This window comes from Malus sylvestris, chromosome 4, assembly GCF_916048215.2.
Source record: "Malus sylvestris chromosome 4, drMalSylv7.2, whole genome shotgun sequence".
Classification (NCBI taxonomy): domain Eukaryota; kingdom Viridiplantae; phylum Streptophyta; class Magnoliopsida; order Rosales; family Rosaceae; genus Malus; species Malus sylvestris.
In genome coordinates, this window is record NC_062263.1 from 30,840,362 (window position 1) to 30,854,841 (window position 14,480).

Consider the following 14,480-nt stretch of genomic DNA (forward strand, 5'->3'; position numbering starts at 1 on the left):
GCTGCTACTGCACTATCAGTCGGCTACAGTATGAGGGCGAGAGAGAAATGGCCTTCTCTTCTCTGTTGGGTGAGACCGCGAGAGACGGAGAGAGCCACATTCTGGGGTCACACGTCGTCGTTCGGGTACAAAGTTGTTGGAAAATGTGGGCTTTTTCAGAGACGAATAAAAACACTACCCTCCAAAATCTATCCAGATCCAAATTGAAGTTGGGTTGGGCCGGAAAGGCAACCGAACAAGAAAGCAATAGTATAACTGAACCGAACCCGATTTACCGGCAGCAGCAACCAATCCACTGGTCTCGACTCTCGAATGCTGGAGCCTGGAGTGGTGGTGAAAGGAAAGTGATGGCGATGGTGGTGGCGGTGATAGTCTTCGTTTCTCTGTTTCTGTTTGTTTTTTTAGCAATCAAATTTGCAACAGCTGATGGTATGGCATTATTATTCTTCCTTCTTCTTCCCAATTTCCAGTCTTCCCAATTTATTAATATTATCAAGGAACATGTATCTGTGAATTTCTGAGCTCTTACAAGCGTGTGCTGCAGGGGATTTTACTTTGACGTCCAAGGGCGGTGCGAAGCGCGACCAGATTGAAGATAAAGTAACCCCATTTTTTCATATCAATATCAAAAGCTTGTTTCTTTTCTTTTGATTTCTCTCTTCAAATCGGTAATTCTCATATTTCTTCAGGTTGTTTGGATAACTGGCGCTAGCCGCGGAATTGGTATCTCAATCTTCTTCTTCGATTTTCTATCTTCAATTTTCTGCAGATTATTAGTTTTCGTAAAGCCTCAGTTACTTGTCCTTGTTATTGTCACCATTTTCATACTTTTCATTGTTATTATCACCACCGTTTGTATCATTACTATTATTCTGGCAACAATGACCTTGGCGGATGGTAAATGATGACAGTTATCAAGTACATGGACAATGTTTCCGTACATAAGTTTAGTTGTTGTAGCAACAAAACTGTATATTTGTCTGCTTCCCAATGGATAGTGCATATTATGTTGCTGCAATGTTACGTATACATTCATGAGGATGATTCTTTTATCTTTGTTGTGGTTTGTATCTGGTGAAAATTGCCCAAATACTTTGAACCAATGTTCCCCTCAATTTCGTCTCAATTGTCATTTTCCATGCGTAAACTTTCTCACTTTTCTCTCTGTAACGTTTGTGTGAAGGGGAGATTCTTGCTAAGCAACTTGCGAAATTGGGGGCTAAGCTCATTATTTCTGCACGTAATGAAGCTGAATTGGAGCGTGTCAAGAGAGAACTGACTGGTCTGTTCTTTTATGGATAGCTATCATTCCTTTTTTAAGTACATCTCCCCTCTCTCTCTTAATTTGGTTAGCATGCCCAGGTAAACATGTACCTGATGGTGTAAAGGTTTTGCCATTGGATTTGGCATCTGGTGAAGATCATCTCAAGGATGCTGTAGAGAAAGCAGAGTCCTTCTTTCTTAATGCTGGTGTTGATTATATGATCCACAATGCAGCTGTTGAGCGTCCTGTAAGTGGGCAATTCCTAATTTCTGAGTGTGAGGCATTGTTGGTTATTGAGACAATCAATTGAAACCCATAAATGCAAACTTAAAATTTGAAATTTAACTACTTATAATTCTCGTATGTTGGAGCACTTGTGTTTATGACAGGAGAAGTAGAAACTAATTAACTCTGTTCTTTTTGTCCTATGGCAGAAAACTTCAGCTTTGGATGTTACTGAGGAGAGTCTGAAGGTATTGTGTATGTGGAGTCCTTGGGTTGTTTGATGCTATATATATCTCTAAGAAAATTACCGGCTCCTATGGATCAATGAGCCATGTTTTGCTACTTTCCTTCCTTTTTATACTTTTAAAATGCTTATGTATGAAAGTGATCCTGTTTACTCTTTCTTGCAAGTAGGAGACATTCAATGTCAATGTTCTTGGGACACTAACGCTTACTCGGTTGCTAGCACCTTACATGCTGAGGCGGGGGAAGGGACATTTTGTTGTGGTAAGTTGAAAATATTGTTAAAATTCTCTGCCATACCCACTCATTTCATTGAAAAGATATATTGGATAAATTTTAATTAGTTTCAGCAGGACTTACACAATAGCTTTATGCAGTGTGACATGTGATTAGTAAAGAACCTAATGGATCGATACTTTTTATCCTGCACACGACTATCTCAAATGTCCAAGACTGTAGTTATGCTGACTACCTAGACATAAGTTAATAGGATTTGTCATGCATTCAAGTACATTAGGTACTTAGTTATTTGTTGGTGTTAATTGTCAGGCATATTCTCTTATTATCTTCATTTTGTGCTTGTTTTCCATTTTTGTTCTCCACCCTTCTTAGATCTTTTTTTTGTTTGCTTAAATTTATGTGCAGATGAGCAGTGCTGCGGGAAAGACACCGGCGCCAGGTCAGGCCATGTACTCTGCCTCTAAACACGCATTAAACGGGTACTTTCACACATTGCGTTCTGAGGTAAAATAGAATTTCTATGACTTGTATGTATTTCATATCTCATGAGCTAAATGGCATTAATACTTTGTCCCTTACGATGGACTAATTGTGACAGTACACACTGCACTGGTAGTTTAGGATTTTGAGCAAAGAAATGGAATGGTAAAGATAGGAAACTTTAGAATGATGCAAATATCTTATAAGAGTGGAAAATCTTTACAATTCTCACTAATCAAAGTTCTCCATTGTATCTAGACTTAATAACGACACAAAGAGGAGTGGTGTGTTTATGCGTTATTCAAATGATTCTTATCAAAATGAAACTGTTAATATAACTATAATATCTGTTTGCTATATTTACCAAATGGTGCTAGTTCATCTTTCCTGAGTACAGCTGTGTCAGAAAGGAATCCAGGTGACCATTGTTTGCCCTGGGCCAATAGAAACATCAAATGCTTCTGGAGCAGCAAGCTCAGAAAATAAAGCTTCTCGTGAGGTTAGCTCTTATTGTCCTTACCATGATCTTGTTATGTCTACATGAAATTGTCCTCCTGCCCCCTGTATGGGTAACAACATGCGGAGAACCCCCAACTCACCCTACCCCCACCCACCCACACTCACACCTTCTATTTAGTGCAATCAACAGGCATCCTGAGTGGATGACTCTCCACAGGATCATTCCCCAGGATGATATATATGTATGTATGTATTATTCTTTTTTCCCCCTTCTCCCTATGTGTTATTCATTCTGGCTGTGTATGTTTATCTCCAAACATCTAATTTATTTTCATTCATTACTTATGTGCTGCCTACTTAACCCGTTTTGACTCGAGAGGGCGTTAATGGGCTGGGGACATGTTATAATTTGAACCTCTAGCATTGAAATGTTTCTTAATCCTTTTGTGTTATTTTTCTGTTTTAACAGAAGCGTGTGTCGTCAGAAAGATGTGCAGAGTTGACGATAGTTGCTGCCACCCATGGTCTGAAAGAAGCTTGGATATCTTACCAGGTATTGACATTAGTATCGCCATCCATTGTATAGGTCTAACTACCAAGATAATATGTATGTTATCCTAGTTACGCTTATCCATATTTTGTTATTGATTGTATTGTAGCCTGTGCTGGCTGTAATGTACTTGGTGCAATACATGCCAACTATTGGTTATTGGCTCATGGACAAGGTAATTTCTGTACCTCTGGTTTATCTGTGGTTAGCATGAGTTTGCCCTTTCCTTTTCGGCCGTTGCCTGCATTTCTGACACTGACATGGAGTTGCTGGTTTAATACAATTCCTAGATTGGTGGAAATCGAGTTGAAGCAGCTGCACGGAAGGGGAACACTTACTCATTGAGCTTACTGTTTGGGAAAAAGAAGGCATCATGAATCTTTTGATCCGAAGCTCTAGCTTGTTGTATTTGATTTAGCAGCAACCCACGAGACACTGCCTTCGATGGGAGGGGCTACATCGAAACCATGTTGAAGGAAAACATACAATCATATTTACATGTACATCTGTTTTCTTTCCAAAATACCGAAAATGCATTATGGTTTGATTAGGTTTAGGGTTCTGAGGAATTCCCTGACGGACGGATCAAGTATGCCAATATTTTAGCACAAAGCAGTACAAAAATTGCATTAATCCGCCAACGACAGATCCATACATATAATCCATCCGCCAATTCTTGCCCAATTACAGCACCGCAACCGCACCTTTAGAGAAGATACTGTAACTTTAGACATGGCTACACCGTTGGTTCTCCAACACGTTATTATCTAGCAGTAGAACAAATGTTCATGAATTTGTTGCAGGCTGCGTAGCTTCTTTCAAGGACCTCAAAACTTCCTTGCAGGCTAATTTCAATGCCGTCTTCTTATTAGAAGCTGTTGATGTATGCTTGTGCGTGACCCCATTGGCTTCGACCTCTATTGTAATGGCAGCCTCACCGTTGTGGGAAGTCTTGACGGGTTTCTTCATGTCATAATGCATTTTCTGGCAATGTTCGTTCAACTCTCTTACGGGATGGAGCTTCAACGTCTCTGGAGTAATCAAGGGCTGTAAGAGAGGACTTATACTTTGAAAGACAATCTCCTTATCATATCCAGAATCAACATAAATTGCCCCTGCCAGAGACTCGACAACATCTCCAAGTACCTGTTATCAATAAAGGGAAAAATATAAGACCATCACGTCAGAGAGAGAGTTCGATTACGACGTGCAGGCAAAAAGTTCTCTTGTAGAATACATTAATGCATAGATATAAATATATAGGCGGATGACTAACCTTGGGGAATGATGTCTCGGAATCCCATCCAAAAGTCGATTCCGTAGATAACCTCTCAAAGTTTTCAATTGTGTAAACTATATCTTTGTGCAGTTTGTGTGAAGCATGCAGAATGTGCTTGTACAACTCAGCCTTAATAGCAGAGCGAGCATAACAGTCGTTGTTCACAGAGGCAGACCTCATATCAGTTAAGATTCCCGGTGACATCCCAGGATACTCATTGTACAAATATATAGTGATCAGATAATCTAACACAGCATCCCCGAGAAATTCCAGCCGCTGCACAAGAAAGAATTTACTGTTGAGCAGAACAGATGATAGAGGATGAAAGGTTGCCGGTCATGTAAAGGAACATATGGCCTACGAAATAAGATGCATTATGGAGACTCGGAAAACTGTTTTAAGCAGTGCTGAGCACAGAAAACCACTGTCGAATGCAGCAGATTACTATCATGTAATGTAATGTAGCATTGAAGTATTGAACAGACAATGCAAAGAAGTTGAAATGAAGTAAAAGTATGCACTGTTATTGTGTGAGCATATCACACGTGAGGAGGTTGGCATTCAGTTACAAAATAGTAATACCATGTATAAATTTCATTGTACCTGATAACATCCTGGAATCTCAGGAAGCATGTACGAACCATGGGTTAGTGCCTCAACAAGAAGAGAAGGATCACGGAATGAATACTTCAGTAAGGACTCTATACGTCCGACATTGACAAGCTTCTCCGGTTGCAGTTGGAAGTGCCTCTCGCATGGTATATGGACAAAATCCACCTTTATACCAACCCAATTCATGAAATACATGGCAGCTACTTCCCCACCTGTGCTAAGAAATGCACCAATTAGTGCTTCAACCACATCAGCAACACTCTTACTTTTTACCTTCCGTCTTTCCCTAGTGTAGATCTTTCTTCCGTCATAAAGCAACTCCTCATATAGTAAATAACTTCCAGAATAATCTCCAGGTATAAACCAATTTTTTGGGTCAAAACTCTCGTTACGAATAAAGCCCTACAATATCATACGAATGGCAAACAAGTCGTAAATACAGCAAGTGATTTATCTAAAAACAGAAAAAAAATGAATTTGACGTCATGAAGGAAACTTGAAACAGCACAATGAGGGTTTTAGTATCTGGAGTTGTAGAATGAAGAAAGTTGGGTTCCACCATAAAACCAATTGGAAATTTGAGAAGTAGCCCAACCTCTTATAAGCCTATGCAAGGTCCCTCCTCCCATCAATGTGGGACTCATTCTCAATACATAATTGATTTATTTATATATCCTGGTAATACTTTATGCATCTTTTTTGTTGAATTTTTGGATCGCCGGGCCTCCCCCATTCTAACGACACCGATACTGTCCCCAACTTTACCACATGCCCAATCTGTCAGGTGTGGGGTTTTACCACAAAAGATCTCGGTATTAGTTTGAGTAGGGTAATTCTATTTAAACCCATTGGGTTTCTTTGAACCCACCGATGTGGGACATTTAACACTCCCCCTCACGTGTAATCTTATTTAGTGGTTCATACATAAAGATCCACACATCGGTAATTGAAACTCAGAGGTCGGCTCACGTTAGGCCCACTTGTTTTCAATGGAACTCAGCAGTCGTCTCTATATTAAGAGTTCAGACTTGTTTCCTTATGGGTGACAAGCTCGTTGGCTTGCACACCAACTCGTTGGCTTGCACGGGTCCACACCGTTGCTGTGATACCATGTTGGATTTTTGGATCACGGGGCCCGCCCCACTCTAACGACACTGATATTGTCCCCAACTTTACCATCTGCCCAATCCGTCAGGTGTGAGGTTTTGCCACAAAAGGCCTCAGTATTAGTTAGAGTAGGGTAATTTTATTTAAACCCATTGGGTTTCTTTGAACCCACCGATGTAGGACATTTAACACTTTCAGCACAACTAACGAAAATAAAATGATGGAAAATACTAACAGCAACAGAATAGAGAAATATTACCGGAAGTTTGTGGTCACAGCCAAGCCTGCAAAGGGCAGCATTAGAAATTATCTTTTCCTTCTTTACACTAAGAAGGCCTTCATGATTGTTCTGATATGTTTTGAAAAGCTGCTGACTAGCAGCATATTTAAGAAATGAATCTCCAAGAGCCTCCAAGGATTCCAAATGGTAATTCTCTTGACATTTTTTTGTTGTAATAGCTTCCAAGACCTACGTATAGATATCAGATAGCACCAACATGTAATGTTCAGAACCACAATGAAACCAAATATATCAATAGTACAACGATAAACTAGAACGGACTAACAAAGCTATAAATAAAACAAAATTATAGTCACGGACCACATTACCACAACTTTATTGAAAAATTATGCAGTGTAAAATAAAAATAAAAATTAAATTACAAAAGAAGCTCCGAGTCCAACTGTGTGCCATATTCAAGTGAAAAGGTACCAATACTACATGTATATGCAAAGACTACACAAGTTTCCTGATAGACATTCTACCATCCAGATGTTTTACTCAAACTTTGCTCCATTATACTCGTTCCATGTCAATACTATGAAAACATATGGAGTCATACAGCCACCAAGAACATATCAGTTTATAAATTTACTCACGCCTTTACCAAATTAATTGCAGAGCCACAAACAATGATCAAGTTCACTAATGTCAAGAAAACACTAAGCCAGAAGTGAAAGGGAAAACAATCTAGCAAACCAACAAATTCATCAAATTAGAGAAAAGTCACAAACAATATAGTATTTTCCCCCTCAAAACAAATTAGTATAATACCTTAACGGTTGGAATGATAACATTTTGTGTGCAATGATCCAAAACAATCCTTTTCAAGTTGGCAGCAATAAGTAAAGCCTCAAGTTGATGCATGATTGAAGGAACAAATGAGTATGAATATACACTGCTGATTGATATAGGTGACATAATTATAGAACAAAATTCAGGTGGCAATTCAACAGATGTATGACTCGATTCTGCAAAGAAAAAACACGTTAAGTTTATTACTCAACAAGAAGTAAGCATGAAAACAAGAATGGGATCCAATCGGCAAAATCTCAACACTGACACTATAAAAAAAATTTCCAACTTTAACTCATTCTTATGAAAAACCGATACGAATTGCCCCATAAATTCCCTTTTGGTTTCATACATGAAATGTTATGCAACATTGCAAGAACATTGTGCTCTTTATACGATCGAAAAACATTGCTCATTATTATACAACTTAATCAAAATAGGCATTGTAAGTTTTTATGCAAAATCCACTGATTTTCAAAGCAATAAAGAAAAGCATGCATGTCATTTTCCTGCAAATCTCATCATACACTTAGCATGGCTATCGACATGAGAGTAAAAAAATTAGAATATCTAACCTTTTTCTTTCTGTTGTCTGCACCTTTGTAGATAATTTTGCACCTGGAAAATTCGTCTCCCTTTCAGTAGCAATTGTCGATCAAAATACAAGTTGATCTTGTGTCTATAACAAGAGAAGCATTTTGAGTTACTCATAAATGGCTGGGATACAATGTTAGCACACGTAGTTCATCATGTTCTTTTCTTGTTGCATATCATTTAAGTTCTTGGATACACAAGCTCATCAATGGCAACAAATTCACATGGATACAGCAAAAGCACATACCTTTCTTCGTAGTATTTCTTATACGTAAGAGCTCTGCCATCCCTGAGCTTAAGAAGTGAGTTTCCATTCAAGTTACTCAACAAACCAGTGATGCAATATATGGTACCATTATGAGGGGTACAAACCAAAGAATTCTGGATCATGCATGTACAAACCAAACCCTGTTTGGTATGTACCAAACGGGAACAGCCGTTAAGCGTTGAACAATTTACGTGATCATTGGAATATTCTTCAGATGCAAATAACACAGATGTAACACATCTCCAATCAATGATCACAGCTTCCTGATGTATTCTGGTCCCCGGGAGTAAAAGATAATCAATCCCAACATTTCCTCCCGAAGAAAGTCCATCTAAAACTTCTCCCAGCTTATTCAAATTGTGATCAATTAGAATTTGAAAAATTGTGATTTGGAACCTTCTACACAGAAGTACCTACAAATAAAGTCATATGAACATGATAACACGTTAGTTTATCTCATGCATCATATAATACTGAAAGAGCAGTAGGGAAATCAAAACAATACCTGTTCTGAATTTAGATGAATTTCTCCAACATATTTAAAGTTTACTGTTACACTACCTCTGCCGACTTCTAAGTCAAAATGAGGATTTGCAATATCGCAATCCAGCTCACTCCTCATACCAAGTACAATGTTATGAACTGGAATATCATATTCAAAATTCTGATTCAGCTCAATTAAGTAGCAATGATACAATATACTAGGATCATTTGAGCAAAAGGGCTTGACTAATTCAATTGGGACATAGCTGCACTGTACATCATCATACGGTTCCGATCCTGCACACAGCCCAATTAGAATTTGTAAAAAAACATACTCAAGTTCAAAACGATATTAGAAGCTAAGGATGGGCAAGTAAAGGTTAGAGAAGTTACCAAGCTCTTGTGTGCCTTCTTCCTCAACAATATCTGGAACAAGATTATCCGTTAAAGCACCAATTTTGTGAAGTTCCTTGCAAGCTTCGAAGCATGCAAGTTGCTTCAAAATTTTAACATTTCCTTTTACATGAACATCAGGTATTGGACAGCTCTTGGGAAGATGCAAAGTGCAAGTCTCCTTGTCCCATCTTGGAGCAGGTTTAAAATATCTGAAAAATAAATTAAAAATTAAAAATAAATCATCAGAAAAATCAATGAATAGAATACATAGCAGCATTAATTACAGAGTGTTTCACTAAACTAACCCATCAGAAGGGAGCCTTGAGCAATAGAAGTACATCAATCCAATAGAGGAAGCAAGGCTCAAGCTTGCTCCAGTACTTTCAACACGATAAAAGTCATCATCCTGCAAATCAATTTCCAAAGGTGTGCAGGCAAGAGAAGAATGGCGTAAGGACTCCTTTCTCATTATAGCTCCACTTGCAAGATAATTTTGTACTCGAGAATGTGTACTGGAATCACCACTGCAGACAAAAATAATTAGGCATAGTACCAGGAACTGATCCTAGAAGAATTGGCCTAAACAGTCAAACTAAATATGAATTCACTAAAGGAGAGAGTAGAATATGAATTTTCTTGCACAAACAAAATTATGGTCAAGTTTCATTAGAGCAACAAATACATCTAGAGAAAAAGTAGGGAAGAGATTAATTTCAGACAGACTGAACAATTACCTTTTCAACATTAACACATAATCAGAGTTTTGCATCCTTGCACGACCTTTAGACTGTATGAAACTAGAAACAGTGGAGGAAGGATCAAATCTAATGACCAAATTACAGCTTTGAACATCTAACCCCTCTTCAAGAATCGATGTTGCAACAATGATATTCACCTGAAAAATATACATTTTCTAAATCAAACATGGAAATTGGTAAGTGACAAGGTATTGTGATTCAGAAAGGAAAAAAGTAAGCATACCATGCCCTTACGGAATTCTTCAACAATTTCGTTCTGCCTTTTTCTGGTTTGGAATTGCACCGCATTGTTATTTCCCGCAATGTACTTTGTCTTCCAGTCATTGAGTTTAGGAAAAAATGTACTAAATAACGATTCGATGACAACAGCTGTTATGACCCTTTCAACAAAAACTATACATCTCAAATCCTTTAAGCCCCTGGGTTAATAAAAAAAACTCAGTACATCTAATGTTTAACCGAGTAGCAGAAAATGTACCATATTCAACTGTATACTCTCTCTCTCTCTCTCTATATATATATATGTTTTGTAAATTTGAGAGTATGTGGCAATTGATTTACCAAAAAAAGGAACAGTGCATTCCAAAGGACATCTTGATCTTAAAAGAACGAATCTTAAGAGATTCAAAACCATTCTACATATATTCAAAAACATAAAAGGTCATTCACGACAAGTCAACCTGTATTCGTGAAGCAATTGGATGAGACAGACAACTTTTGAAGTCAGAAGCCCCTTATCCAAATCGTATGTAACGTCATTCGCAATGGTCCACTTTCGATCTGAATGAAAGGTGTTAAAGAAAAGGAAAGAAGGAAATAATGTAAGCATCAATTACAGATCAAATTCTACACAAGTAGCCAGATGAACAGTACACGTACCAGATGGTAGAAAAGATGCAAATGCCTGGTAAGCTTCAGAACTGAAGTTTCTCACAATTTTCTCGCCCAACACATCCAGTTTCCCCCATGAAAACAATTCATTTTCTTTCTGGGAAAAGAACCAAGCAGCCTGTTCCTCAAATGCAAATCCATTAGTCTGTCACTCATTTCAGTGACAACTAGAACAGAGCCAAGGAAATTGCTTAATACCTTTAAAGCCAGCCAAACACCAAGTTCTTCCAAACAAAATGTTAAAGCTGAATAAAATTTCTTCATCTTATTGCTTATGGATTGTGATGTAGATTGACTGAGATCCAAACTTTCTAGTGACAGTTCATGCTGAGAAGAAATAGACCAATAATTAGTACTGTAGTCTGTCAGACAAACATTATACTGCCTTTCAAATTTGAAAAAAAAAAATACGCCCTTTAACAAAATCGCAAAGAGACAAACATTAGGCACATAACACTCCACCTCCTAGGAAACAGAAGAGAAGAAATGCAGCATAAATGTCCATTCAAGTTTTAAATTACAGAGGACGGTGCAAAATTACTTCCCCATAAAAACAAATTTTTCAATGCCAACATCTTATCATAAAAAATTTTGATACATACCTTTTCTTTCAAAGCATTCAACTGGTTTATTATATTTGCAACCAAGCCACCTGGAATCTCCTCATGCCTGTAATATTTGAACTTTGTAGTTGAATGTGGTATAAACTCAGCAAGCACGGATTCACTAGCACATGTATACACCTTGAACCACCAAGACGAAGCAGGGGAAGCAAAGGTTTAGTAATTTTAAAGAATGTTCAAGCAAATGATATATTAAACTCACAGGTAAAAGATAAAATATTGGACAATAATTCAGCAATGAAAAGTAGATATTGTTGTATGAGAAAAACTAAAGACAGAACAAGAAAATGTCTACAGAGAACTAGGATAATACAACTAATTATAACAGAATTCTCTAACAATGACATGGTTAAAACATGCATGTGTTCTCTACACATCTAGACAAACACTCCTCATGCTTGTAAAATTTAAACTCCTGTCAGTCTACCATTGTTCCTAAAAGCTTTAAAGAACAATTATCACACAAAAATACAACACCGAGAAAGGGATGGAGAAGTGGGGGAGCTAAAAAAGAGAGGTTTTCCTCATATAAACAGAATCGACCTTTGAATTCATCAGGGTCTCAAGTTCATCAATTATTTTCCAATACGATGACTCTGAATTTCCACCTATATCAAAAGAAAAGTTATACATAGATAAAATTAAACAGAATAGAAGGACAACCATTGGATATTGCAATAAATGAAATGATAAATTATTTTGTAAGGCATTACCTTTTGATTTTATGGGGGAAGCAGTCATTCCAAATATTCTTGGAAGTTCAGATTCACCGGAATGTAGCTCACGGTGAAAGAAGTCCTGCACATCAGACAATCCTTCAAGTATTACAGCAAGCCTTTTTATAACAACAATCTCATGATGAAGAAGCCACACAAATAATGTACAGAAATAGTCTGGCAAGTTTAGTGACCACAGAACTAATATTAAACAATTAATCAACTCTCAAGCAGGTTTCCTTTGAAGACGCTGTAATTATTTTGGCAATGACCAAATACCTAATGATAAACCGCTCACCTTCATTATGCAAGCATAGTCGTGGTTACCCCTGGCATGATGGCACTCATCAAAAATTAAAACCTTTATCATGCTTAGTTTGAAGAAGCTATGCCTCAAATTACTAAGCAATATTGCAGGAGTCATCACAAGCACCTGTAATTATAAAGCTGAAAGTTAAAGAACACTAATGTTTTTCATCCATTAACGAATATCACACAATTGTTTACTCCTAAGTGATGAGAATAAAATACACACGTTTGACAGGTGCAAAATAGAAAATTATTAGTGCTGATGCATTTACATGTATCTTGAAGATTTGGGAGGCTTGCTTACCAATTGCTCCACATAAACGGTCATTGTGTTTTTTTAATCAGACACTTTGAGAATTTACAAAACACGTTCTTGCCACTTGTGCAATAGAAGGTTTTTTTTTTTTTAATTTTATTTTTTAAAGCGGGAGCCTTGTGCACTGGGTACGACCTTTTTTTATAGTGCATTTAGAATAATCAGATGCCTTTGGTCATGAAACAGTTTTCAATGACAGAAAGTTTGGGAAGAACACAAAAACATGAAACAAATCAAGAAGTCACAGGTATGAAGTTTGAAATTAAAATCACAAGAAATGTCCAAAATGAATTGAATAAATGAAGCAGATTAAAGCATTATGTATTAAAAAGGCAAACAAAAAACTCCTACCTCATATTGTTCTAATTGTTGCTTCCACATATCCGCATCCCAGAAGTCGACTCCCATGTCTCCCCAATACATACCCACTTTCAAGTCGGTGTGCATTTTCACAGCTTCAGCTTGCTAGTATTAAAAGACACAGCAAGAATCTCATAGAGTTAAGATATGCAAGTGGTAAAACTAGTTATATAGAGTGAGTTAGTAGGTGCATACTTGTTTGACCAAGACAACTTTAGGAACCAAGAAGACGGCAATGAAACGAGAAGGCTTGCGGAGCAAATAAGCGTAGCTGCGGAGAAGCATAATGGCAATCAGAGTCTTTCCAGAGCCAGTCTCCAAGAACACAATGGTGTTCTTCTTAATTGCTGCCTCTAATGCTTCTAGCTGGTAACTGCAAACAATCACCAAACATAACAGACAGGTTCACCAAGCCTTCATATTTAAACAAATTTCCTTCTTTTACAACAACACCAACCAAAAACTCAACCGCAATCACCGTACGAAGTGAATGAAATTTTAACATTTAAAAAGAGCAAAAGAAGAAAGAAAAAAAAAAATAAGACAAGACCTTCTGGCGAATGGGAGAGGATCAGGGCCAGCGGATAATTGGGCTCCGTCGATCTCCATGGCAGCCGGTTTTGCAGCTTCTCCCCGCGATATAGCTTCACTGCTTCATAAATAAATAAAAATTTGAAAAAAAAAGAGACAAGAACAAAAACAAAAGCATTGATTCGTTAAGAAATCGAAATGTGAAAAGCAAACAAAGCGAGAATTAAAATTGCAGAGAAAGAAAGAGTGAGCAATGTGATTGAGTTAGCAACTTACAAGAACAAGCGACGGATCGAATTCTAACAACTACCCGTAGGCAGAGGCCAAGACTAAAACTTAATGGGAGAGTTGAGTAAAGAAAGAGCGAGACTCAAGGAAGGAGGGAGGAAAGGAATGGATTCCAGGAAATGTGGATTACTTACTTGAGAATTGAATTGAATTTATACGTTGAGTGAGTGAGTCGGTCTCAGTCACCTTTTTAAAGAACTTGCCGAGGGGGCTTTGGGTTCTCATCAAATTATGTGTAGAGAGAGAGAGAGAGAGAGAGAGAGAGAGAGAGAGTCGAAAACTAAACTTGGAAGGGGGGATTCTCTAACTTTCTTTGTGGGTCGTTGGGTTTTCTTCTTTCATTGGTAAACAAAATTTGAGCCAACAGGATCCTCTCGGATCTTTTGATGAGATCATGAGAATTCGTGAATCGT

General features: G+C 37.7%; 2 protein-coding genes across 4 annotated transcripts; one reads left to right on the top strand and one right to left on the bottom strand.

Moving 5' to 3' along the window:
• The first annotated feature begins 47 nt into the window (after nucleotides 1-47).
• LOC126618370 (uncharacterized) lies at nucleotides 48-4,011 on the top strand. The gene is made up of 12 exons (XM_050286410.1): nucleotides 48-429; nucleotides 545-600; nucleotides 690-723; nucleotides 1,184-1,282; nucleotides 1,363-1,511; nucleotides 1,699-1,737; nucleotides 1,904-1,996; nucleotides 2,378-2,476; nucleotides 2,850-2,951; nucleotides 3,381-3,464; nucleotides 3,571-3,636; nucleotides 3,752-4,011. The coding sequence occupies exons 1-12, from the start codon at nucleotides 48-50 to the stop codon at nucleotides 3,836-3,838; spliced, it is 1,290 nt and encodes a 429-aa protein (XP_050142367.1). The 3' UTR covers nucleotides 3,839-4,011.
• On the bottom strand, nucleotides 3,971-14,365 carry LOC126618360 (endoribonuclease Dicer homolog 2). Of its 3 annotated transcripts, none has more exons than XM_050286395.1 (23): nucleotides 14,056-14,364; nucleotides 13,799-13,897; nucleotides 13,444-13,621; nucleotides 13,240-13,353; nucleotides 12,562-12,696; nucleotides 12,261-12,345; nucleotides 12,091-12,155; nucleotides 11,527-11,667; nucleotides 11,123-11,251; nucleotides 10,913-11,042; nucleotides 10,714-10,813; nucleotides 10,257-10,452; nucleotides 10,010-10,170; nucleotides 9,581-9,799; nucleotides 9,273-9,484; nucleotides 8,902-9,176; nucleotides 8,376-8,809; nucleotides 8,110-8,213; nucleotides 7,514-7,710; nucleotides 6,719-6,928; nucleotides 5,344-5,754; nucleotides 4,738-5,016; nucleotides 3,971-4,607 (listed from the first exon to the last, which is right to left on the bottom strand). In XM_050286395.1, the coding sequence occupies exons 2-23, from the start codon at nucleotides 13,855-13,857 to the stop codon at nucleotides 4,248-4,250; spliced, it is 4,194 nt and encodes a 1,397-aa protein (XP_050142352.1). In that variant the 5' UTR covers nucleotides 13,858-13,897; nucleotides 14,056-14,364; the 3' UTR covers nucleotides 3,971-4,247. The 3 variants fall into 3 exon arrangements, with proteins under 3 accessions (XP_050142352.1, XP_050142353.1, XP_050142354.1); XM_050286396.1 differs by having other exon boundaries at nucleotides 13,799-13,900; XM_050286397.1 differs by lacking the exon at nucleotides 7,514-7,710 and having other exon boundaries at nucleotides 8,110-8,152; nucleotides 14,056-14,365.
• Between the last annotated feature and the right edge of the window lie 115 nt (nucleotides 14,366-14,480).

Coding starts and splice junctions, on each gene's coding strand:
- LOC126618370 (XM_050286410.1), top strand. CDS start 48: ATGGCCTTCTCTTCTCTGTTGGGTGAGACCGCGAGAGACGGAGAGAGC. Junction 430..544: donor CAAATTTGCAACAGCTGATG/GTATGGCATTAT, acceptor CGTGTGCTGCAG/GGGATTTTACTTTGACGTCC. Junction 3,465..3,570: donor AAGCTTGGATATCTTACCAG/GTATTGACATTA, acceptor ATTGTATTGTAG/CCTGTGCTGGCTGTAATGTA.
- LOC126618360 (XM_050286395.1), bottom strand. CDS start 13,857: ATGGAGATCGACGGAGCCCAATTATCCGCTGGCCCTGATCCTCTCCCA. Junction 11,668..12,090: donor AGACCCTGATGAATTCAAAG/GTCGATTCTGTT, acceptor TGGTGGTTCAAG/GTGTATACATGTGCTAGTGA. Junction 10,171..10,256: donor AAGAATTCCGTAAGGGCATG/GTATGCTTACTT, acceptor TATATTTTTCAG/GTGAATATCATTGTTGCAAC.